This window comes from Mytilus trossulus, chromosome 6 (genome assembly GCF_036588685.1).
Source record: "Mytilus trossulus isolate FHL-02 chromosome 6, PNRI_Mtr1.1.1.hap1, whole genome shotgun sequence".
Lineage (NCBI taxonomy): Eukaryota > Metazoa > Mollusca > Bivalvia > Mytilida > Mytilidae > Mytilus > Mytilus trossulus.
In genome coordinates this window covers 74,396,832-74,423,882 of record NC_086378.1, presented here as the reverse complement: position 1 = coordinate 74,423,882, position 27,051 = coordinate 74,396,832, and the positions used below count along the sequence as shown (strand labels likewise).

Here is a 27,051-nt window from a genome sequence, read left to right as displayed (position 1 = left end):
AAGGAGAGGTGGCCACAAGAAAAACAGTGTTTGGGGAGATAACTCTTACAACATAATGTATTTTGTTATAATTACATTTGATATATGTTTCATTATAATACTTTATTCTGATTGGCTAACTGCACATCACATGTTATTCCTCAAGCAATTGCATCACTCAATAAAACTTTTCATTCATGATAACACGTGGTCCCACAATAAAGTGCACAGATGAATTGAATAAAAAATTTATAAAATTCGTGTTTTCATGATCCTAGCTAAAAAAAAGTAATTATAAGTATTGAATGTTTCTTTTTGTAACCTCATAGGGTTGCAAAAGCGTTGACCGTGTGCACATTTTTAGAATGAAGCGCTTACGCTTACGCGCTTCATACAAAAAGTACTTCGGTCAACGCTTTTACACCTCAATGAATTTACAAAAAAAAGCATTCAATACTTAAATGCAGTTGTAAATTTTTAAAGCAAAAAGAGTTAATACTAACTTTCACTTTTTTTTTATGTTCATGTACATTTTGTATGTATTTATTTTTCTCAACTACATGAATTTTTTGGTGTATTTTTAATGATATATATGAGTAGTCCAAATAATTATTTCGTCTGGCAAGGCTTTTTAAATTTTATTCTGGGACACCTTCCTATGACCACAAGGCTATGTTAATTTTTTTCTGGGACGCCTTCTTAGGAAGCCTTCCTACGAACGTCTTAGGAAGGCGTCCCAGAAAAAAATAAAATAGCCTTGTCAGACGTCATTATTATTTGGACTAATACATGAGATATTGGATATTTTTATGCATTATTTAACCAGTTGAGTCTTTTACAGGATTGTTTGTTTAATGCTGTTTAAACATTACTGAAAAAAAAACCACCTTAAATTTGCTAATTATTTGGCATGAAAGTTTGATTTATTGAAAGGGACTCATAGTTTTCCATTTAATTTTAATAATTGTCTAATGGTTAAAACAATAGCTTCGTTGTTTACTTTTATACACAACAACATATTCACTTTGGTTTCACTATGTACTTGGTAACAGTTATTAATTAATTGAATAGAAAATATTATAATAAATATTATTGGAAGCCGAATTGACGTCAAATAGGTACCGATTTGACTAGATGCCAATTTAACCAGGTGCCGACTTGACTTGTACGTTTCAATTCCTCTGCGATCGTTTGCGGTATTTTCTTGAGAAAACCTATTTTCCATCATCAAAGAGAAGAAGAAACTGCTTGAAATGATTCCCGAACGCTTCGTGATTGTTAAAATAAGTTTAATTCACTCAAAAAACAATTTTAAAACTTGCGATGTTTAAACAGGAAGTTTCAAAAGCACGTGTAAAAGAAGAAATTAACCGGTGAGAGTGGAAATCCGTACATAACATATATCACTATAGTACGACTTTTAAAGCAAAACAGTTTCATCCTTTTGTAAAACAGTCTTAAATATACCTATCACATTAATGTTTGAAGGGTCTTAAGCTTATTCAAACCATATAAGTCGGTATGAAACACCAAAACGGAATGATAATAACCGATTACGTTTTGTAGTTTACAAAATTCTGGACTGGTTCCTGTCAAACTACAACACTTTGTTCGACTGTAGTGGAATACAAACAGAAACCAGTTAGTTTGTAAACTGGTTCCTGGCTGATTACTACACAATGCTCATGCATAATGATAACACAAGCACATTCCAGTTTGTATTGAAATTAGTAGATACGAAACCAAGCGCGGTAGGCAGAGAAATCAGGTCGGCAGTTATGGAACAATGACTGCGTCATTTTCCAAAAACAAATGTTTTCATAATATTTATTTTAAATTACACAATATGTAAGAACACTGACATATAAACAAGTCTTTCACCACCATTTATTTCCCTTCCATTTCTTTTCTTCAAAGTCATACTGTGCACTGATACCGGTCATCTGTTGTTGACCTTGTTTGATCATTCTTTCTATGACCTTCTTCTTATATTCTGGGGTCATACTTTCTGGTAGCTGTTTAGCAAAGACTGAAAGAAAGAAAACATTGCAATTAATGTATCCAATCAAAACTTCACAGAATTAATAGAAAAGTAAAATGCCATACTTACTTTCAACAGAATTTTCATATGTAGGGCCTAAAATAAAATATTGTTTGTTTCCCCGTTTCCCCAATTCTAACCAACCCTGCAAAAACAGTCCTACTCATAAAATTTTATTGTCCAAACCTAGTCAAATATTATTTTATTCATTTACAATTTTCATGCTTACCAGATCAACTGGCATTGTTCCAGCTTTTAGGTAAAATAAAATTATTCCCTACCTACCTACCCACACCTGGCTTAGCAAGGTCGGTATTGGGGAAACAAACAATATATTAATTTAGGCCTAGAATTCTTATTATACTGTACCCTCTAACATGTCTAATCAATTTGGTTCACATTTTTTCAATTTTTTTCTATAATAAATGAGGTTCACAATTTTCAAATTCTGTTATTAATATGGTTCACATTTTGTGAAACCTATAATTAATGTGTCTAACATTTCATGAAATCTATAACATGAATATTAATGTAGTTCACATTTTATAAATCCATACATTTTGTTAAATCTGTAATCATAGTGGTTCACATTTTTGTGAAGTCTGTAACTAATGTGATTCACATTTTATGAAATCTGAAGGTAATAATGTAATGTGGTTCACAGTTTGTAAACCAAAAAAGTGTGTGTAAGCACGGAAGGGTACTAAAGATTGCTTTCATTTTTCAGTGGGAATTAAAACTAAATGTTGCATTGTATAGTAAGTACATTGGTTGTAGTTGATGTAACTATCATGAATCATGAATGGACAAAGGGAGATAACTCCAATATTTTAGATTACTTTACAATGACATCATTGATAAATTATTTTTTAGAACAGACATTAGATTACTTCACCTTGTACTTATGTAAATTTTTTTAAACAAGCGTAGAATCATTTTGTCACTTGAATATCGGAGCATATATTTCATTGATAAATTTCTGGAATCGTTAAAGGATATGATCATTTTGAGGATGTTTAAATTGGTATGATCAATACACCAAATTTTGTGTATTTCAAAAGGGGTGATCAACCTTAGCAGATTTAGAAATCAAGTCAGTACCATAGGGTTCTGATTGCATGGAATTTCCCCAAAATAAACTAGTGAGGTTAAAATTTTGTGAATTCTGCAATAAAAGTGGTTCATATTTTGTGAAAAACAAATTATTGCATATTTGTTACTGTATAGCACTGCTTCCCAAAAATTATAGCACCCCTTTTATACAACATTTCATTATTACTAAAAAGTATAAAATCTAATCAATTTGTATTTGCAAGATTATTACATTCTCTGTCTATAACCAATCAAAGGCAGAGTTAATAAGTAATCATTGGATTTTAATCAGCCTTCATATTCAATTATGTAAGTTCAGAAACTATTGCATGCATTTGTTATTGCAATTTGTTGATGAATGGACAAAAATGGAAGATAAATACTTCCTATTTATTGAGTTTGCATACAGATATATGTATCAGATATCAAAATGTGAATTCTTTGTATTGCAATATTCACCTCGTCACATTATTTGCATTAATTTTCTGATTTTATAGTACATCATGTACTCCTATTTTTATACTGGTGTTTATAAACTTACTAAAGTGTTCACACCACCACATCCACAGAGCTGATGCAGTACAGACCAACAGGGTAGCAGAGAAAATCTGTTTCCATTCACCTGTTGGGGCATTCATCTCAGAAAAAGTCTGACAGAAACTTGCTCTATACACTGAAAATAAAAATACATGATATAAATAAACTATTCATAGACCACCTAATATATATTTTGGTTCGAATAACTGTGATTTCTGGACATTGTTTCCCATATTTCAATAAGTCTATTTATTGCATTGATCGATATTTGAACTAGTACTACTATCCAGGTTTTCTTGGGTTTTCTTTAAAAAATAATTAGACAAAATAGACATCTAAATTACTTTCGAACATTCAAAATCTGTAAAAAAAAAAAAGAAAAAAAAAGAAAAAAAAAATATGAAAGAACCCCTCAATATATTTAAAAAAAACACTCTTTAGGGTATCTGGAAATTTTTTCTAGTATAAAATAAAAGAATACATTGACTTTGTTTTGAAAAAAACCCACCATAGATTATACATACATATAATTACATTTCAGACCAAACACAGCCTGTATCACTCACCTATTAGTTTAAAATGTCTTACAATACGTTATAACCATGAATAAATTATATAACTTCTAAAAGTTCAATTTGTAAATATATCGATTTTTACCTGACCATTTGTGACTAATCACCAATCAAAGTATAATAATGACTTGACCTATTTAAATTGCTACAGTTTTGTTTTTTTAGTCAAGTTAATACTATAACAGCTGGTTGTCATAGTGACCACATTCTGAAAGTACCTTAAAAGAAACCCATCTCAAGATTGGATTCTTTGAGTCCTGTAGTCATGGTAGTACACTGTCACCATTGGTGATTAAAATTAACTTAAAAGTCATTATAAAATCAAAGAGCAGAATGCTCTGAGGGATACGATTGCCATAGTTTTCATTGACACATGTATAGCAGTTCTGCCAAATTTTCATTAAACAAATGCATGAGATTTGGCCAAAATTCAAAAGATCAAAAAGGAAAGAAATAGATCCAAGAATACTGTTGCAAAAAAGCATGAACATGCGCGAGTCTCAAGCATTTTTGGTCGGTAACCCTGGTACAGCTTGATAGTATTATTTTCTAAACTAATTCAACTGCACATGCAAAATGTAACAATCTGAATAGTCACTCAACTTAAAGAATAGCCAATCCCCGTTACAAGTGTATGAGCCATGTACTTATTGTGTTTTATCGAATTATAGTTATCCTGTACCATTGTAAACTCGTACCATTAAAAAAAAAACTTGTACCAATGCAAACTCGTACCATTGCTAACTCGTACCAACTTATTGAAATGCATTCAAATGGTGTTAAATGATGAATATACATGATATACGTTACTTTCACCCAAAACCTCTTAAGTCTGTAAAATGTATATAATTTGAAAGTACAATGACCAATTTGTAGCTTATGTTCCTTGTATATTGGATAGAAAATACTGTGGCAGATGTAGATAATTAAGGTATATACAGTTTCACCCGAAGAAAATTTTTCATGAATAATTAAATCTTAGCAGTTAGTCAAAATGATTGCCAAAATTATTTTAACTGTCTTACTCTATAAATAAATGTAACAATGAAATTTAACTGATTCCTGTTAAGGGGGTCCGCATTTTCCCCGCAAAAAAAGCACATGGCTTTCAACAATTGTAAACATAGCATTCAATTTGTGATCATGGATTACAGCTTTAATTAACTTAAATTGGATATATACATATTCAACATGTTCAATTTTAATAAGGTACAGTTAAAGCAATGTTTTAACTTTCCTTTGGATTAAGTTCTACAGTGGCGGATCCAGAACTTTTCCTAAGGGGGAGCCCGCTGACTGACCTAAGAGGGGGCCCGCTCCAGTCATGCTTCAATGATTCCCTTTATTATCAACCAATTTTTTTCCACAAAAAAAGGGGGGGCTGGATCCGCCTATGTTCTAGTTTGAAAGATCAGTTAAAACATTAATGCTTTAAAACATTCTTTATTTTTGTCGAAGTTTTCATTTAACTCCTGTGTAAAATTCAAGTAATTCAACTTTATTTCTATTAAGTTTACAAACAGAAACCCATAAAACATCTTATTTTTTATATATTTTTCTGAATGTTACGACTTCCCAGTAGTACAAGTTAACATTTTTGGTTCCAATGCCGTGGTACGAGTTAACTTGCTTCCGTATCTTATCACCGTAATTCTAGGAGGAACCCTAAACTGGACCCCTATTGTGTTCACTTATCGCTACACTGACCTTCGGTGCGAAGCTATATATAGAACGGCGGACCAGTTTAGGAGGAACCCCATTTCTTACTCTTTTAATTATTGAAGTTCCTTTGGGTCAGAGGGCACGACTCCTTTCCGTACACACTCCTCTGTTTACATTGAGATCGTTCTTAATATAATACGGCGTTTACCGGCATTAACGAGTTAATTCTTCTTGACGAATACTTCGAAAAGGGAGACAACTCGAAACGATAACATGGAAGATTCCATTTCTGCTTAAGGGGTGTTATAGGTAAATTTTACGATGAAACATTTATTTTAATTTAAATTATGCATGTGATTTAAAATTATGCAACAACAATAGCCCTCCATATGCAGACAGACATAGAAAGAATCCCATGAGTTTCAAATTAATCAATGAAGCGGGGAATCACTCAATCTGATACCCCTTGAAATCAGGAAAACTACACGCATGTGGGGTTTCACTAATTAGCGACAAAAAGCGTCAAGAAGCGACAAGAAGAAAAATAATAAGTGACAAAAAGCAACAAGAAGCTATTTAGCGACAAGAATACATTTTGTTATCACATACATTAAAATATTTTCAAGGATTATATTGAAAGATGAAGAAATAAAAAAAAAAATCGATGAAGAGATTGTGTACTTTTTATTATCATATTGATAGATGTAGAAATTAAACATGTGTAAGAGCAAAGGAAATGTAAACGCTATAAAATGAAAATAAAAACAAAGATTTGTCACCTTCCTTTTGAAGGATTTAATAAAACAAAAACATGAAATATTATTTCCTTCCTAACTGTACAATTAATTTTTCCTGATAGGACCAACATTAGCTGTGGCTTCACTCTAAGGTAATACACAATTAAGAGCAACAAATGAGATTAACTAGGTGCGTGTCCTTTGTTTTATTGCAACAATAACATCCATTAACACCTTCATCAATTACACGCACCAGAATATAAAATTATTGTACGGAATAGTGAACACCTGTTGAAAACTCAAGATTGTCATCAGTTTCCTTTAATCTTCAATCTATATGCATAAACATGATAAATATCATTAAATGAGACAATACACTAAATAAAATGATGAAAAATATTCACATTTTAATTATGTTTTCCTCTTGTTTGATTTCAGTTGTTAATTTGTATTTCACAATTTGTGTATTTTCTGGACAATTATGCACAAATAATGCATTTTCCAAGTTAATTATATATTGTACAAAAATGGTTTTAAAAAAAAACAAAAAGACAAAATATACTTCCTGTGATACCTTGTAAAATATCATGTAAATAAATGTAGCAATTGAATTAGATTTACAAGTTTCATTTTTCCCCCTATCAAAATTAACTTTTCTGTCGTTGAAATTGTTTTCTTTTGCATATTTTTTTAATATTTATTTCGAATAAGTAATATAAATAAAAAAAATGTTTTCTTGTCGCTAAATAGTTTCTTGTTGCTAATATTATTCTTCTTGTCGCTTCTTGACGCTTTTTGTCTCTACAATTCTTTTTGTCTCTAATTAGTGAGACCACGCATGGACATTAAAAAACAAACCGCGACTTGCGATTTGGAACAAGAACGTTTATTAAATGATATGATGAATGGTTCTCCATTTCCTTATGAGAGTACAGTATCAAATATCAGTTTCATAACGGTAAAATATAGAAATACTCCACTTCATTTCTTGTGACAGAAATAGAATTATCGATCGGCTTTCAGAGAACTCTCGCAAGTTATCAAAATTTGGGAATTCCCTCTGACGTGTTTCTAAATTTATAAAAACACTAAATATAAATACTGTTTAATTCTGATTTTCCGTATTGTTAAAAACACGCATATAAGTCAAGGAAAATATCACACATGAAGATTATGAGTAAAACATTACAGGAAAGTTGTTTATGTTCAATTGTTTTGCTTGTTTTTACCTTTTAAAGCAAGACAATCATAAGAATCTGAGATGTTGCCGAATGTTTAGAATAAAACGAATGACGTGAGGGAGTGTGTCATATGGTCAATGGTAAAAGTCTACAGATTGCTTGACAGCAATCGTATCCCAAAAAATAACTTCATTTATGTAACTGGAAGTACATGTTTTTGACTGCTGATCAACATCATAGCATACAAAACAATACCTCATACAGAACTATCCTGTTGTTAAAAGTTTTATTGAAGCTAAGCCATCAAATACATGTATATATACAACACAAGCTGTGATGTATCTATCCTTCATGTGACACACTTGTATGTCTTCTTTTCCAAAGTGCTTCCTTGGAATATCATACAATTATCAACATACAACATTTTACTGACCCCATGTCATGGTAATAACACACAGTCATTGGTCAAGAGGTTAAAAGCATAAGCAAAGCCTGAGATTTCACCAAGCTCCCATGCAAGCAGTCACACAAATGACTAACATATTGAGCCTATATATTTTGTAAAATATATAGTGTTTTCAAAATATATTGAGGGGTTCTTTTACATTTGTTTTCTTTTTACAGATTTTGAATGTTAGAAAGGAATTTAGATGTCCATATATTAACAGCATTAGTATATACACTGATTATAAGTGTGTGCACTTACATTTGCCTTAAGCTTTATAAAGCAGGTCATAGTAGACAGTTTTCAATAACTCTTAACAAATCATTTTCAAATTAAGACTTAATCTAAGTATAAGACAAGTGGCTATTTGTCTACCTTACTTTATAGAAAAAGTACCATCTGAAAACCATATGGCTTTTGCTCCTTGTTGAAGATGGTACAGGACCTATAATTATTAACTTCTATGCCTATGTAAACTATATATTTTTAAGACGCAAGCTTTCGTATTTCATCCAATGTGACATACATGTAGTACAGGTACATGTATATAACAAAAGATTTTATTTTCACCCTTATTTGTAAGGAAAGTAAATTGTGTACCTATATGTAAATGGAAGTTGCATGTTAACAAATTATAAATCAAGTTTCCAGACTTTTTCCATGTTGCATCTTTTTTCTCTGCGATGAAAATGTTGTTGAAAATGTCCTTTATAACATGTCTATAACAAGATGGACCACTTATCACTATACGTTTTAATTAACATAAAATTTATCTTGAAAAGTGAAGGCTACACCACATTTATAAAGCAATGCATACAACTATAAACAGCGTGTTTTATACACATGAGTTTAGGTTATTCAGTAGATTAGTGAATGTTTTTTTTAAATGTGATATTACAAGACAGGTAAGCATCGGCATTGATTTGTCAAAGGAAGTACTCTTTAAAATATTTTCCTTAATAAGAATTATGCTTAAAAAAAATGCACTCCTTTGCACGAATTACATATAAACTGTGGATTCATTTATTTTCGTGGGTACCATTTTTCTTGGTTTCAGGAAAACTTGCATATTTGTGGATATTTTATTTCGTTGTTTTGGCAAAGTCTACACTCATTCCTTATGAAAATTTGTAATTCATTGGACATTTGAATTCAGGGTTCTCCTGAACCCACGAAATCCATGAAAATTGGTATCCAACAAATATAAATGAATCCACAGTATATCAATGTACATTTCAAAATTTTCATTTATAACTTCTCTTAGCTTTTCATCCAAAGGATGTGTCAGACACTTCATCAGATACAATAATACAAATATGTACATGTACATGTATCTTAAATGTCTTATGATAACAAAGAAGTGAGATGTTAACAGAAAGCAGGTGTAGCTTATAAATGCTGCCACTGACACTTTTGGAGCATTACCAGTTGGAAATGGCTTTCCAGAGCACGAAGTGGATCTAAAGTGCACCATTATTTAGTATGATATGTGTGAGCTACATCAGTTATAGAAGCAGCAACTGAAATAAAGTTTACAACAAAATATTTCACTCTGAAGATTTCGTAAATTATAACTTTTTTATATCTTTGTGTGCCGCATACACAATACAGACCATCATAGATAAGTTCTATACATGTATTGTTTATTATTGACCATGTTGACTAAATTGTGATAAACTAAGCAATCTGGGCATGGTTTAACTAATAATTGAGACCTTTGAAATGTTGTCTATATTGGATCCATCATTGATCATCATCAGTCTATTCAAAGATCATCAATCTATAGAAATCTGATTTATTTTCATCAATACCTTTTTTTGACAGACCAATTGGCAACTAACTTACTTACTACTGTGGATTCAATTATTTTCGTGGGTACCAATTTTCGTGGATTATGGAAAAGTTTGTGGCTATTCAATTTCGTGGTTTTGCCAAAGTCTACATACAAGCCTACAGAAAATTTGTTATTCATGGAACATTTAATTTCGTGGTTCACCAGTACCCACGAAAGCCACGAATATTGGTATCCCACGAATTATAATGAATCCACAGTACAAGAAATTGTGTTTTAAGAAATTATAATTTTACAAATATACATAAATGTACACCTACTTAGCCTTAGAATCAGTTTTTCTCAATGAATGCTGGTACATTTGCATGATTTGTAATAACATTGTCATGTAAATAAAGGTAATTCATTCTCAAGTATGTTTATATAGATTCAATAGATTTTCCAATCAACATCGTTTGTATATTCATTTTGATTGGATAATGCCACTCATTTTCCTGGCATCAAATCAAAATTGATGATATATACATGATAAAAGCATATGTGCAAGCGCCGACAACATGTGTCAGATTTTAAATATATATTTTACCGTTGTTTTCTACCGGTTTCATTAGAATTGAGATTACAATATTGTATTTTAAGCATCAATTGGTAATGTTTTATAGACTGACACCACTTTTGATCAGACTTCAACTTTAAAATTATGGGAACCTTTGATCCTTTTGTTTATAATGTTTTTATTTATTAGAGTTGACATGCTTGGACACCTGATGTATACGTACAATCTTTTCTTTCCTCCATGGTTAGGTTCTTCCATTCTCCTAATTCTTTATCTTTGAGAGCTACTACATCTGGGGTGTTGGCCTTCCACTTGAGTGCTGGGAATGGATAATCTGTTCTGTCTTCATAACAGGGTCTGACACTGTAGCCACTACCCACAATATCTCGGTTTCCTGAAAGAAAATTATGATGCTGTACTTAGTCACAATAGCAAAGAAAGTTAGAAGTTATTGTTAATTCCCGTCATTTATTTTATGGATTTATATTCCAAATGACAGTCAAACTGGTCCTGGTGCTCATTATAATATAAAATCAATCACTAGCACTACTCTTTCCTTGTATAATATTTGTGCTTAGTTTTAGTGTTTTGGGATTTTTTTTAATCCAAAAACAGGTACTATGTACCAAATTACTTACACAACAAAATATGAGTTAAAAGTGACTACATTGCATTTACATGTACTGAAAGATTGTTGTCAAAGTGTGCAAACCATGCCAAGATGGTAAGATTAACCTCTTTTGACTAATGGAAAACTCTCATTGTTTGTGAAATAAACTTTTGTATTCTGGCGTAAAATTTATCCTTTTTCTGTTTGTGAATAAAACTATCCATTTTAGGGGGTATAGCTTATGTATTGTTGTTTGTGTATTAAACTTATACATTTTTTTTTACTTTGAGTGACTTGAATCATGATTCATCTTTTTCAGTTTGTGTATTAAATTTACCATATTTGTTATAAATCATACTTATTCATATAAGTATTAAACTTACCTATTTTTGGGTAAAATTTATCTTTTTGTGCCTGTGAAAGGGTTACAACTTCTTGTTGTTTACATACTGAGGTAGTTGACACAGATCTCAAAGGTACTTTGTTGGCAGCTCTAGCAGAGGACTTAAGTATATGAAAACTCATTGTTGCCTACAACACAAACAGTACATTTAGTATGACTAATAAATTAGTATTACATGCACACCAACAATTTTTATTTGTCAATCAAGACACCAAACATGCCAAATGATGTGGATAAATAAAAAAATAAAATGTAACTTTCACTATCTTTTATTATTTCAACATGTCATGCATGTTGAAAAAGACTCCTCAGGATATTTCAAAGAATAGTATGTACATTGTACTTAATAAGGGGTTGTATATAAATAATAGTCTACAGTTTTATTCTCCAAAATAGAACCTGCCAGAAATGGGTGCAAATGGAGCACACTTTAGCTAAAAATAAGACAGAAAAATTGAAATCACAAGGTTTGTATACTTTTCCCCATGTAAGTTATTGAAATTGTGGAAGGCTCAATACAACAATGTAAAAAATTGTATCATTTTCAAAACTTATCCATAGTTAATATTTAATTTTATTCATCTGTGTTTAGTCATTATCAAATATATGAATATAAACTGATGATTACAAAAATTACATTCAAGCTTAATTATTGGTAGATATGGATTTTTTTTTACTTAAGCGGTTTTTTTTTACATTAAATCTATGGCAATGTATGGGAGGGACATTCTGACTTTAACAGTCCTTATTGGAAAATAACCCAAAAAAAACATTCATTAAGATATGACATATGTAACTATGTTATTCGTTAGCTTTAAAAATAGGGTGGGTACCACTACAGGAAACACACATCTTTTTTTGTGTTAGGCCTAATGATTATCAAAATTAATTCAGTCAAATAGAATTAGTCTGCATTCATTACAAATGTAAGAATTTTTTTATGCAACCATTACCGACCTGAGCTAAAGTCTAACATGTCTAATGATTTTAAGGTTCATCATAAGGAATTGAAAAATATGGCCGTGTTTACCTCACAAATTTTTCTCTGAGTACAGACAAACCTATGCACTGGCAAAGGTTTTTAGGGATGGCAGGAACTAGATATATAAATTCTAAATGCATTTTATGTATTAGCAAATTATAAACTTTACTAGATTTTGCTATCCAGTTTTTTCGTTCCTGCCGAAGGTGCTAAAATAAACTAAGTTGGGAAAGTGGTTTGAGAATCTCCCCTGGTATAATATATGTTGTGAGTAGTATTGATTTAAATGGACAATAGATGGACAATAGACATCTACAGAAAAAAAGGTAATTTAAACTGTGTAACTGAGTGGACCGTATCACATGAAACTCTGGTGTTTGTTTATTTTGCTATCTTCGGCAGACGGAAAAAAATGGACATCAAAATCACGGTAAGTTTTGAATTTTCTGAAATGTAGACTTCATATAACTTTTATATATATAGTTCCTGCCATGCCTTAAAACTTTCCTAGATGTACCAGTTTGTCTGTACTCATAGTAAATTTTGAGGTGTAAACACGGACATATTTTTCAATTCCTTATGATGAACCTTAAACATTACCAAATTGTTTAAGTTAAAACATGGAATGAATATCTATAGATTCATTAAGGCTAACATATATAGGGATGATCATCTTTCACACTCTGTTACTGTTAGTGTTATAATTTTCGTGGTTCAACTTCAAGTGTTGAAGGTCATCAAATCATAAATGGTAAAATTACTCGCAGTCCTTCATCAAAATCACAAAAGGAAATTTTCAAAATATGTGACCGATAAACAAAGACAAATATCTAGATAGTTGAGTATAAAGGTAATCTTATCTGCCCATAATCGACAGAGTGCATAAAATCTTCTTACTTTCATTCACCAGCGAGTACCCAAATCACGTAGTTTCTCGAAAAGTCTTGATCCAGCAAGCGCTTCTTAATATGGACAGTTGAATATGAATACGTGAGATTGTTCACTTTGGAGAGCTATACAGTATAACCGAATACTACAAAATATATAAAAAGAATACACCTCCCCCAAGTACATATAAAAGACATATTTTATGACTCACATCATGGAAGTATAATACTTCCATGCTCACATCAAGGATGTATAACTACCAATCGAATATACGTCCTTTCTCACATAATAAGCGTATTTCTAATTGCAATTCTTACCAGTCCCCCTTACCACATTTTTTGTTTTGTCGTATGATTGTTTTAGCTATTCGACCAGAGACATAAATTATATATATGTTAGCGGCAATAAGTGAAATTAGGCATTTTAAAGCTTAAATCATAGGCAATAAGCTAACGCCTAGGCATTAAGTTATTGCCTGAAATTTTCAAGCATTAAGCTTATTACCTGAAATCTGATGATGATTATTCAGCCTATTGCCGAACATAACTTTAGGCAATAAGTTAACTTCAGAACTTATTGTTATCTAGTGATTTATTCTTCATATAGTTTCTTAATAATACTCCTAATATTATATGTATTTATATATATTCTAAACTAAATTTCAATGAACATGTCTCTATAATATGTAAAAAAGCATCCAAACAATTAAATGTATTAAAAAGAATAGGTAAACACCTGACTAAACTCGGAAAATTAACAATTTACTATTCTTTCATAATGTCCAACTTTAATTACTGCCCACTAGTTTGGCACTTTTGTGGGGAGGTAAATACAAAAAAGATAGAGAAAATTCAAGAGAGAGCACTAAGGTTTATCTACGAAGACCATTCAGCAAGTTATGAAGATCTACTCTGCAAATCAAAATTACCATCTTTAAAAGTAAGAAGAATGCGATCTTTGGCAATTGAAGTTTTCAAAATTATAAATAAAGATTGTCCTGTGTATCTCCATGATTTGATTCACTTAAAGGAAAACACTTACTCTTTCAGATACCAGAATACAGCAGATCTACCACATGTAAGAACAACTGCATATGGCCTACAATCCTTCAGGTATGCGGGTGCTAGGCTTTGGAATGAGCTGCCAGATGAGCTTCGTAAGCAATCATCTTTAAATCAATTCAAGAACTTGATAAATTCTTGGTCTGGCAGCTCATGCCAATGCTATGCCTGCAAAACCAGTTAATCTCTGCTTATTAATTTTTGTTTTGTTGCTTTAATTTCAGCATGGCAAATTTATTCTAATATCTTTACTATAGTGCTTCTGCTGCTTTTGTGCTAATTTTAGAAACTTAATGTGCTTTTATGCTTTTTATGTGCAAACCATTTCATTTGTGCTTTTGTGTTTTTATCTCATAATTGCATGTACCAGTATGTGTTAAACTTGTAAGATGCTTAAAGAACGTTTGTGCTGCATGTTTATATACTGATTGAACTCTTGCTTTATATATATATATATGTTTAATGTTGTGTGCATGACTCGATATGTATGTTTTGTTTTATTTGTTGTTATGTCGGTTTTAAAAGCTCTTCAGAGCTTATGTTTGTAATTGCTTGCTTATACCGACTCTAAATAAAGCTTTATGTCTATGTCTTATTCATTTGACAGATCTTCAAATTTTATTTAGTAATTTTAGTAAAAAAAACAGAATTAAGGATGTATTTTTCTGACGTTTCACTCTCGCTCTGGAATTATTTCCTAAACATGTGGTACTAGTGGAAAGTATCAATAATTTAAAAAAAAAAGTTATACTCAAACTTCATTCTGTGAAAAATTGTGTATTTACTGTATAATAAAAATTTTTGAGTAACAAATTTTCAAGTTTTATTATCAATCAAGTCAGTATTTTGAGCAATTTTTTAGAAAACGGATGAAGGTACAAAAAATGATTATACCAGAAACATGAACAAATGTACATCCCCTATCACTATTTTCTTTTCACAATTCTTAGATATGTAATTTTTTAATCATTTAAAACAAAAATGCTGAAACAATATGCATTTTGTACTAAAACATAAAACAGAGAAAAATCACTAATTTACAAAATTTATTGACACCATTGGAAATTTGACACGAAAAAGCCTAAATATATGATAAAACTTATTTGATAGATTTCTTTAGTTAAATTTATTCAGATTGATTCACTTCATCTTCATTGAAAATACGGGGGGAAAAAAGTTGTATAGTGATTTTTTTACGATAATAGCCCAAAGATATGTAAAAATTAATAAAAATTTGAAAATAATCTAAAGTTGGTACTTTCAAAGGGTCGTAGCAAAAAAAGAAGTGCACCACCATAAGAGAGCATAAGATTTTTTTTCACCAATTATTGTTTACAGCCATATTTTCTCAAGTATTATTTGATGAGTTTTGATCTAAAATAACATATTTTAAAAGTGATTTTATTTCTGGTAGATGACATTTTAAAATTCAGTTCTTATAATGTTATTATGTAACAAATGTATTTTTATCTAAATGAATACATGTCTTTTATTTACTCGCATTTATATTTTAGGCATTAACCTTAATGCCTGCACACATTTTTCAGGATTTAAGCTTAAATCCTAGGATTTAAGACTAATGCCTAACATTATTTAGGCAATAGACTTCAGTTGCCTAGGCGTTAGCTTATTGCCTAGGATTTAAGCTTAATGCCTAATTTCACTTATTGCCGCTAACATAATATATATGTTTTGGACCATATGCGTATTTGGACCATACGCGTATGGTCATGACCATATGGGTATATACTCATATGGTCCGACCATACGCGTATGGTTTTACTTCTAGTTATCACGTGCGTCATTAAAAAGATACTACCAAAGGTAACTTATTATCATGATTCATAGATCTATAAAAATTTAATAAAAACAAGATTAACAAAATGAAATAAGCAGTTTCACACAGTAAATTTCATCACTAGTCACAACTACAGTAAAAACTCTTTTTTTCATTTTTCGATGTGTTATTACGATCGAGTGAATGGCAAAATGTCTACCTGGGAAGATAACCTCCAAAATATCTTAATGTCGTGCTGTTACACAAGAATCAATTGTTTTAAAATAAACTGACGTAAAATTCGACAGGATAAAGAGTCTAATTATTTGCTTACTTTTGAAACTTTATATAATTAGCATTTATTTAGCAGTGCAAATATTCAGAATTTTGATACTAGTACGTGTTTTTTGGTTAAAAAATGAATGACGTTACCGGCAAGGACCCTATTTTAATTTTCTAAGTTGTCTGGTGATATGATGCACTTCAGTCTAGTTACGATATTGGAGATCTAGAGCTTTTTAAAATCATCGTAGACACAACGGAATGACCCAGGACCCAAGAAAAGCTATGGTACCGTATGGAAGTAATTAAATGTCACCCTACGCATACAAGCAAGAATACATTAGCGATGGAAAGAAGCTTTGGCATAATTATTTAATGCTACTAGTATTTGAATTGTAAATAATACAATTGCATGTAGAAATCAATGTTTTTTATAAAGTTTTCTGATGCATATAATTGAAAAACAAATACTTTTATGGTCAAAATACTCATATATGGTCCGGCCCGTCAATAACCAAACGAGTATCATACTCATACGGTCCGACCATACGCGTACGGTCGGACCATACGCGTATGGTCCAAATACTCATATGATCCGGAACATATATATGTCTCTGATCCGACCTAGTTGTGATGCTCACAATTCTACATGTTATAATAATAAAACCAATATTGATTAGAATTTTCATAATCACCGTTATATTTTTTTTCATAATTCATTAAATATTCAAAATTGATAACTTTCGGCATGTTTCTTGTGAATAATCTTTATATGTTCACCTGTTTTCATAAAAAAAAAATCAATGTACCGTTACAAATATAAACAGTGTTACATATTTATCAACCGAGTTACATTATGCAATTTGTAAACTAAAATGTGACAGCAATAAAATAAGGCAAAATCCTGCCAATGTTGACTTTTGAAACACTGCACATCCATTTCCTTAACTAATAATAATATTTATGTGTTTTTACACATATTGCTAATGCAGTTATCTATCCAAATGTTTAAATCTCATGAATACCATTTAAAATTCACTGAACTTAGTTCTAAAACCTAGGTTCCATACGCTTTATTGTATCCTTTGATAAATATACAGCAAAAAATACGTTTTTTCTGCATTCATGAATATTGATAAATATGTGTTATTTGTAAAAATGAAATGCATAAATTTAAAGTACATTTTTATAAAACAGAAATTACAGATAATTTAACAAACAAAAAAACAGTTTGTGTTTATCTTTTAAAATAAAAAAAAAACGTATTTCTGTCGAGAGGAAACATACGTCCACAAATCCGGAATTTGTGAAAATATCTGACATTTCGACCTCATTTTACTCAAAAAGTAGCACACGACGGTGAATATGTTCTTACATATTTGATTTAATCAGGTAAATAATAGCCTGTATGTAAATTTTCATCAAAATTTCAATATGAGATCAGAACTGTATCGTAAGCCCTAATAGTTACTGTAGTTTGATCAACGATTTCTATTATTATAAACATGTAGTTAAATTTATACAATACAAATCAATCCTTATAACATGTATAATAGAAAAGAAGTCAACAGTACACGTTTCATTAGTATATCGTTGTTCAAAGTATGAAATAGATTGAGATAAAACAAATCTGGGTTAACGATGGCCTAAAAGCGAGTTAAACACATCAACTATAAGAGGGGAACAAGGGAACAACAGAAACAAAAATCTTAACAGTTAACATGATCTAACACGGCAGTCAGAGCATATGATATATAATTAAAACAAAAAGATAGATGAAAAAAAGATAAGGAAACTTTTGATCATTAATTGAAATAAATTTTACTATATATGGTTAACGTTATTCATTTTTAAGGCTTTCTTGTACAATATGAATAACGTTAACTTTAAAAGTAAAACTTATTGTTTAATGTCGAGTTTGAAAATCAGGGAGTCGTTTGCACTCCACAATTTCTATCCCATTAAATTGAGATGATTTTTTCTCACATTTAGTATTTGAACATCATTTAATCACTACTGAGACTACTTATAGTAGTCTCAGATCACTATCGTCAATGGTATACGAAGAAGTGTTATTTTTATATATTTCAAGTACGTTCTATCTTATTTTTTTAAAATTTTATTTCTGTGTTTTAGTGATATCTTTATAATTTTATTAAAGGATCATTCTGACTGTTGCATAGAATCTTTGTCAATAAACAAACGCTACAATGAGCTAGATACCGATATGATGTAGTCGTATTTGTTGATTTATATATTTGATAGAAAGTCCAATGAGTTAAAGAGATAAAACATTTATTTATATGTGAGCTAATATAATTTCCTCATGGTGGGATGCTGAGACTCATACAAAACGGGTTGAACAAGATGCCAGGACAATTCAGAAGTTTTATCTGGGACCCAAAGCTGATCATTTCACAGATAATTGCTCTTCAATGCTTGTTTTATGCCACATACATAGTCTTTATTTATCTACTAGATATTGCTGGTCGCTTTGACGCTTCCTTAGATCAGATTTTTACACAGATAGTAAGTAATTATAAATACCACACTGATCTTAGGAATTTCGTTCTGAGGGGGGATAGGACCTTTATCGGGACTCCGGGATCGGGTGTTTCTAAGCTCGGGATTTCCGGATTTACATCAAATTTGTTATAGTCGCATTCATTTAATCACAGAATGGTACAGAATATAAACAGTACAGTGTAACGCTAAAATTGCGCTGATGCATTTCCAAATTAACAAACTGTTATACATGTTATAAAACACTTCTTATCAAATAAATCACTTTAATATTTTGGTCATTTTTTTGTTGTTTTTATAGTGATATTAAGATGATAACACAATATTGACTGCTGTACCCCTATTTTTGACATTTTTACTCTTTGAGTATGTTTGTTTTGTTCATACATCGTTGACATGTACAATGTAATGGAATTTGATGCGACTGTCATACAAGTGAGAGGTTTGGCTAGCTATAAAACCAGGTTCAATCCACCATTTTCTACATTAGAAAATGCCTGTACCAAGTCAGGAATATGACAGTTGTTATCCATTCGTTTGATGTGTTTGGACTTTTGATTTTGCCCTTTGATTTTGGATTTTCCTTTTTGAATTTTCCTCGGAGTTCAGTGTTTTTGTGTTTTTGCTTTTTATATCATGTACATGTACACTTGTACATACATGTGTCCCATATTTTCCCAGTATAACACTATGTTAGCAGAAACACATGTTTTATATTTTTTGGCGAATAACATGATTCAAAGTTAGGATGGGAGATGAGATGAGTGCCTGACTGTTATTAGTTTTTCTTTAAAAGAGTGTATTTTAAATGTTCATAACAGGGGCCGATCCCTCCCCCCTGGATCCACCACTGCATAACAATGGACAAACAACATATTTCTTTTCTTTTCAGGATTTAGATCTATTTGAAGATACTGGGAGGGTTAATGTAATAGGATTTTTTCTCAACAGCTTAACAAGGTGAGTTAGTTAAAGGATTTGATGAGATATTTCTCTATCCTGAGATAATTGATGATGAAAACATTACAAAAAAAGAAATATGTGAGCAGATCATTGATGACAGAAATAATACACTGTAGTATCAAAATAGTGCAAAAAAAAGTGGGTGGCATTAAGATTTTAACATACAATGACATAATTCATTATATTTGGTATATAATAAAATATTGTTTAAAGCAATAAAGGGTAGAGTGGGGTGCTCATTTTCCGCATACATTGTATCTTTCCATGTTTTCTTCAGTTTATGTTCAGGTCTTTATGTTTTTGAAGTATACTGATATTTCTATATGAAGATCACTTCAAATGCAAAATATTCTTAGCTTTAGGCCACACTTAAAAATATTTTGGTTTGCCCAAACCCTCCCCAAAGGTTGAGACAGTGGGTAGGTAGGTAGGCATTTTCTTTTTTTTTTCAAAAAAAGAAATTAAAGTATCAGATGTTTATTAGTTTTCATGCCTATTTGATTAAAAAAAAAACTTCTTCAAATCAGGACAATAAAAGAATTTGAGTAGGCAGCTTTTTTCTGGGTAGGTAGCGTTTGGGCAAACAAACCTATTATTTATTATGGCCTTAAAACATGTTTGTTTTATGAAAAATCATCGGAAAAGTTGGATTAAAGGGTGTTTGAAATTTCCTGATGTTTTGCCGTTTTTACACATCTATTTAAAAACAAATAACTGTAGCTTTCAACAATATTTATCAAATAAATTACATTATAGATGAATAGTAGACATTTGAAAGGTGTATAAACATGATAAAACTGAAATTTAGGACAATCAGTCAAAGAATTAAGAAATGTTTATTTGAACTCGTTTTTTTCATTCAGGAAATTGACTGAAAATCCTTGTTTGTTTTTCGGTCCTTAGTGGTAAGTGCCAAAATTTGGTCTATTTTTCAGAAATAATCATATTTTTTATAAAAATATAATTTACCGGCATATTTCTTCCATTTCAACCATCCTTTGAAGTTTTTACACCTCAAAATCATAAAACGGCAAAATTGTGTACACGGGGAATATGAGCGTCTCACTCTACAAATGCTCTACACTTTTTGTCTTTCACATGAGCATGAGGTGATACTAGGGACATACATGTACATGTAGAGTATCATAGGTATATTATAGATATATATTAGGTGTCCATCCATCTAGCATCAGTATTTTCATCTTGTAAGTGCTCCCAAGCTTTATAGCACCTATAGGATTGTTATGAAAGTTATAACAAAGGTTTATATTTGAAAAATTCGTTTAAAATCAGCACTTGTCATGCTTATCAATGATTTTAACATAAGTTTTGTCCCTTATAGATGTTTTTTTGTTGTTGTCGGAAAATTCATTGTAAGCACTCTCAAGTATACAATTAGTGCCATATATTTATGAAATTTATATCAAAGGTTTATAGTAGCAATGTCTGGGCCAATTTAAAAAAATAAAATCATAAGAGTTTATCCCCTTTGGCGATAATATGGCGACAAAGTCTCCAATAACAGTAGAAAATTCAATAAAAAAAATATCGGGAAAATTTCCCAAATTTTTCATTGTACTAATGAACTCAAAATCGTTCAATATTTTAATGTCATGTTTTGAAATCCAAGACCTGCGCAGATATCTACAATGCACTTCCCCTTTCTGGTCTCATTTGTATGAATCTTTGAGTAAAATATATATTTATCAGTCTAGTATAAATAGGAAGGAACACAATACCAATTTCATTTTTGATGAGCCTTTCGACTTTAGTCGAAAAAGCGAGACTAAGCAATCCTACATTCCGTCGGCGGCGGCGGCATCCACAAATATTCACTCTGTGGTTAAAGTTTTTGAAAATTTAATAACTTTCTTAAACTTTACTAGATTTCTACCAAACTTGGACAGAAGCTTGTTTATGATCAGAAGATAATATCCAAAAGTAAATTTTGTAAAAATAATATTTTATTTTTTCTGTATTTTATTTATAAATGGACTTAGTTTTTCTGCGGGGAAACATTACATTCACTCTGTGGTTAAAGTTTTTGAAAATTTAATAACTTTCTTAGACTATACTAGATTTCTACCAAACTTGGACAGAAGCTTGTTTATGATCATAAGATAATATCCAAAAGTAAATTTCGTAAAAATAAAATTTTATTTTTTCTGTATTTTATTTATAAATGGACTTAGTTTTTCAGCGGGGAAACATTACATTCACTCTGTGGTTAAAGTTTTTGAAAATTTAATAACTTTCTTAAACTATACTAGATTTCTACCAAACTGGGACAGAAGCTTGTTTATGATCATTAGATAGTATCCAAAAGTAAATTTTGTAAAAATAAAATCTATTTTTTTCTGTCTTTTATTTATAAATGGACTTAGTTTTTCTGCGGGGAAACATTTCATTCACTCTTATGTTAAAGTTTTTAAAATTTGAATATCTTTCTTAATCTATACTCGATTTCTACCAAATTTGGACAGAAGCTTGTTTAAATTAAATAGTATCCAGAAGTAAAGTTTGCAAAAATAAAATTCCATTTTTTCTGTTTTTAGCTCACCTGGCCCAAAGGGCCAAGTGAGCTTTTCTCATCACTTGGCGTCCGGCGTCCGGCGTTAGCTTTTACAAAAATCTTCTCCTCTGAAACTACTGGGCCAAATCAAACCAAACTTGGCCACAATCATCATTGGGGTATCTAGTTTAAAAAATGTGTGGCGTGACCCAGTCAACCAACAAAGATGGCCGCCACGGCTAAAAATAGAACATAGGGGTAAAATGCAGTTTTTGGCTTATAACTCAAAAACCAAAGCATTTAGAGCAAATCTGACATGGGGTAAAAATGTTTATCAGGTCAAGATCTATCTGCCCTGAAATTTTCAGATGAATCGGTCAATCGGTTGTTGGGTTGCTGCCCCTGAATTGGTAATTTTGAAGAAATTTTGCTGTTTTTGGTTATTATCTTGAATATTATTATAGTTAGAGATAAACTGTAAACAGCAATAATGTTCAGCAAAGTAAGATCTACAAATAAGTCAACAAGACCAAAATGGTCAGTTGACCCGTTTAGGAGTTATTGCCCTTTATAGTCAATTTTTTAACCATTTTTCGTTAATTAAAGTAATCTTTTACAAAAATCTTCTCCTCTGAAACTACTTGGCCAAATTAATCCAAACTTGGCCACAATCATCTTTGGGGTATCTAGTTTAAAAATGTGTGGCGTGACCTGGTTAACCAACCAAGATGGCCGCCACGGCTAAAAATAGAACAAAGGGGTATAATGCAGTCTTTGGCTTATAACTCAAAAACCAAAGCATTTTGAGGAAATCTGACATGGGATGAAAATGTTTATCAGGTCAAGATCTATCTGCCCTAAAATTTTCAGATGAATCGGTCAATCGGTTGTTGGGTTGCTGCCCCTGAATTGGTAATTTTGAGGAAATTTTGCTGTTTTTGGTTATTATCTTGAATATTATTATAGATAGAGATAAACTGTAAACAGCAATAATGTTCAGCAAAGTAAGATCTACAAATAAGTCCACATGACCAAAATGGTCAGTTGACCCGTTTAGGAGTTATTGCCCTTTATAGTCAATTTTTAACCATTTTTCGTAAATTAAAGTAATCTTTTACAAAAATCTTCTCCTCTGAAACTACTAGGCCAAATTAATCCAAACTTGGCCACAATCATCTTTGGGGTATCTAGTTTAAAAAATGTGAGGCGTTACCTGGTCAACCAACCAAGATGGCCGCCACCGCTAAAAATAGAACATAGGGGTCAAATGCAGTTTTTGGCTTATAACTCAAAAACCAAAGCATTTTGAGGAAATCTGACATGGGATAAAAATGTTTATCAGGTCAAGAACTATCTGCCCTGAAATTTTCAGATGAATCGGTCAATCGGTTGTTGGGTTGCTGCCCCTGAATTGGTAATTTTGAGGAAATTTTGCTGTTTTTGGTTATTATCTTGAATATTATTATAGATAGAGATAAATTGTAAACAGCATTAATGTTCAGCAAAGTAAGATCTACAAATAAGTCAAATGACCAAAATGGTCAGTTGACCCCTTTAGGAGTTATTACCCTTTATAGTCAATCTTTAACCATTTTTCATAAATCTAAGTAATCTTTTACAAAATCTCCACTGAAACTACTAGGCCACAATCATCTTTGGGGTATCTAGTTTGAAAAATGTGTCCGATGACCTGGCCATTCAACCAAGATGGCCGCCACGGCTAAAAATAGAACATAGGGGTAAAATGCAGTTTTTTGCTTATAACTATGAAACCAAAGCATCTAGAGCAAATCTGACAAGAAGTTAAATTGTTAATCAAGTCAATATCTATCTGCCCTGAATTTTTCAGATGAATTGGACAACTGGTTGTTGGGTTGCTGCCCTCCAATTGGTAATTTTTAAAGAAATTTTGCCGTTTTTGGTTATCTTGAATACTATTATAGATAGCGATAAACTGTAAACAGCAATAATGTTCAGCAAAGTAAGATCTACAAATAAGTCAACATGACCTAAATGGTCAATTGACCCCTTAAGGAGTTATTGTCCTTTATAGTCAATTTTTAACAATTTTCATTAATTTGGTAAATTTATGTAAATTTTTACCAAATATAGTTCTCTGTTACTAATGGGCAAAGTTCATGATAGATATAATTGTAAGAAGCAAAATCGTTCAGTAAAGTAAGAACTTCAAACACATCACCATCACCAAAATACAATTTTGTCCTTTGTTTAATATGCACATAGACCAAGGTGAGCGACACAGGCTCTTTAGAGCCTCTAGTTTACTTATAAATGGACTTAGTTTTTCTGCCAGGAAACATTACATTCACTCTGTGGTTAAAGTTTTTAAAATTTTAATAACTTTCTTTAACTATCCTGGGTTTGTACCAAACTTGGACAGAAGCTTGTTTATGATCTTAAGATAGTATCCAGAAGCAAATTTTGTAAAAAAATAAATCCATTTTTTCCGTATTATACTTTAAAATGGACTTAGGTTTTCTGCTAGGAAACAACACATTCACTTTGGTGTTAAATTTTTTTTTTAAATTAATAACTTTCTTATACTATTTTAAATTTGTACCAAACTTGGACAGAACTTTGTTTATGATCAAAAGCTGGTATCGAGAAAGGAAATTTTGTTAAAATTTGGTACCTGTGTATCTGTATTTTACTTATAAATGGACTTAGTTTTTTTTCCAATTAACATTACATAAAGTCTGCAGTTAAAGTTTTTAAAACATTTATTCAATTCATAAACTATCCTGATATTTTTACCAAACTTGGACAGAAGCTTCATACAATCAAAAGATAGTATCAAGAGGTTGTTTTCCTCATTTTCGTTGAGCCTGGGAGTTACAGCAAAAGTAGGCGAGACACTGGGTTTTGCGGAACCCTTATGAATTTTTAAAAATAATTCCTTGATATGAAAAAACATTACCTGATGATAGTGTTTCTTTGTTTAAATTGCATATGAAGTCATAACTTAAATAACGTCACAACTCAAATCCCTAAAGACAGAACCAAAATCGGAAACGCGACGGTATTTCCGTTTCTTTTTTTTAACAAATAATAAAGTTACAAAAAAATAATTCTGTTTCATACAGACTTCGTCCCCATTTACAGGTAACCCCTGTTTGATATTAAATAGATAAAAAAATTGCATTATGACATTACATGTACTTGTGGGATTGGTATGAAATTTACATCATAGGTATGTTACAGAATAGTATGTATCAGCAATGTCTTGGAAGAGCAAATATTTTACAGGAGTTATTCCCCTTGGCAATAGAAATATATATATATGGAAAACAATGTAGTGTTAGAGCTCTAAACATGCTCTTGCCAGAATTTATGAAAAATAAAAAAAAAGAAAACCAACAGAAAAAATGTAGTTTTTTGCCCTTGAATCATTTACATGTATGTTTCATTTATGTACAATATATGTTTGATCTTTTTCAGTGCTGCTGGGTTATGGTTTATTGTTAAGAGAACAAAACTGTGTTTAGACTTTGCCTTTACTGTACATTTTGTGCACTTTTGTTGCTGTTGGATATACAGTGGCCACATTCCTCAAACTTTATCATGGTGGATAATAAATGTTATTGGACTAGCATTAATGACTGTTTGTGGAGAATTTTTGTGCATGAGAAGTGAAATGAAAGCAATTCCATTATTGGGACCTAAAACTGATTTGTAAATAATCTGAATATTGTATTTATTGCTATTTATATAAAACATTATCATAATTATGTCTTTATATATAAATTAATACTTTTTGTTTGAAACAAACTGGTTATTGGAAGATTGAGTATCTCTTGTTGTACTTTTGGTCTTATTAAGCTAAATTTTGAAGTGTCATTCAATATTGGCAGGTTTTCTTCCTGCTCTTTTTATACGTCCGTCGTCTTTTAGACAGGGCGTATTATGGTATACTGTTGTCCGTCTGTCTGTCCGTCATCCACACTTCGGACAATAACTCAAAAACACTTTCACCAATTTCCATGAAACTTTGGTGAATTGTTTATATCTATTGATGTAAGCTCCCTTTCGTTTTTTTTTAATTTCAGATTTTAAGTTTTGGATTTATGGGGCTTTATTCATACAAAAAAGGGGGGATTTTCAACACTTCGGACAATAACTCAAAAAGGCTTTCACCAATGTCCATGAAACTTTGGTGAATTGTTTATATCTATTGATGTAAGCTCCCTTTCAATTTTTATAAATTTCAGATTTTAAGTTTTGGATTTATGGGGCTTTATTCATAAAAAAGGGTGATTTTTAACACTTCGGACCATAACTCTAAAAGGCTTTCACCAAGGTCCATGAAACTTTGTAGAATTGTTTATATCTATTGATGTAAGCTCCCTTTCAATTTTTATAAATTTCAGATTTTACATTTCCGTGTTATGAATTTTTATGCTTTAAAAAAGGGGGGATTTTCCTATTTTGGGACAAT

The 27,051-nt window shown here is 31.1% G+C and overlaps 2 protein-coding genes across 2 annotated transcripts; one reads left to right on the top strand and one right to left on the bottom strand.

Moving 5' to 3' along the window:
* Positions 1-1,792: 1,792 nt before the first annotated feature.
* Positions 1,793-13,607, bottom strand: LOC134721839 (cytochrome c oxidase subunit 4 isoform 1, mitochondrial-like). Its single transcript, XM_063585090.1, has 5 exons — positions 13,487-13,607; positions 11,588-11,735; positions 10,818-10,988; positions 3,654-3,785; positions 1,793-2,008 (listed from the first exon to the last, which is right to left on the bottom strand). Exons 1-5 carry the CDS (start codon positions 13,490-13,492, stop codon positions 1,857-1,859), a joined length of 609 nt encoding a protein of 202 aa, XP_063441160.1. The 5' UTR covers positions 13,493-13,607; the 3' UTR covers positions 1,793-1,856.
* A 5,183-nt stretch (positions 13,608-18,790) lies between these two features.
* Positions 18,791-26,344, top strand: LOC134721838 (protein SYS1 homolog). The gene is made up of 3 exons (XM_063585089.1): positions 18,791-19,126; positions 20,013-20,080; positions 26,055-26,344. Exons 1-3 carry the CDS (start codon positions 18,932-18,934, stop codon positions 26,290-26,292), a joined length of 501 nt encoding a protein of 166 aa, XP_063441159.1. The 5' UTR covers positions 18,791-18,931; the 3' UTR covers positions 26,293-26,344.
* Positions 26,345-27,051: the final 707 nt, after the last annotated feature.

What these genes read in the sequence shown, in the direction of transcription:
- LOC134721839 (XM_063585090.1), bottom strand. An exon ending in CATGGAGGAAAGAAAAGATT is followed by an intron (nt 3,786 to 10,817) that starts GTACGTATACAT and finishes TTTTATTTTCAG; the next exon opens with TGTATAGAGCAAGTTTCTGT. An exon ending in GTGGTGGTGTGAACACTTTA is followed by an intron (nt 2,009 to 3,653) that starts GTAAGTTTATAA and finishes TCTTTCTTTCAG; the next exon opens with TCTTTGCTAAACAGCTACCA.
- LOC134721838 (XM_063585089.1), top strand. Translation starts at nt 18,932, where the DNA reads ATGCTGAGACTCATACAAAACGGGTTGAACAAGATGCCAGGACAATTC. An exon ending in ATCAGATTTTTACACAGATA is followed by an intron (nt 19,127 to 20,012) that starts GTAAGTAATTAT and finishes TTTTCTTTTCAG; the next exon opens with GATTTAGATCTATTTGAAGA. An exon ending in TTTCTCAACAGCTTAACAAG is followed by an intron (nt 20,081 to 26,054) that starts GTGAGTTAGTTA and finishes GATCTTTTTCAG; the next exon opens with TGCTGCTGGGTTATGGTTTA.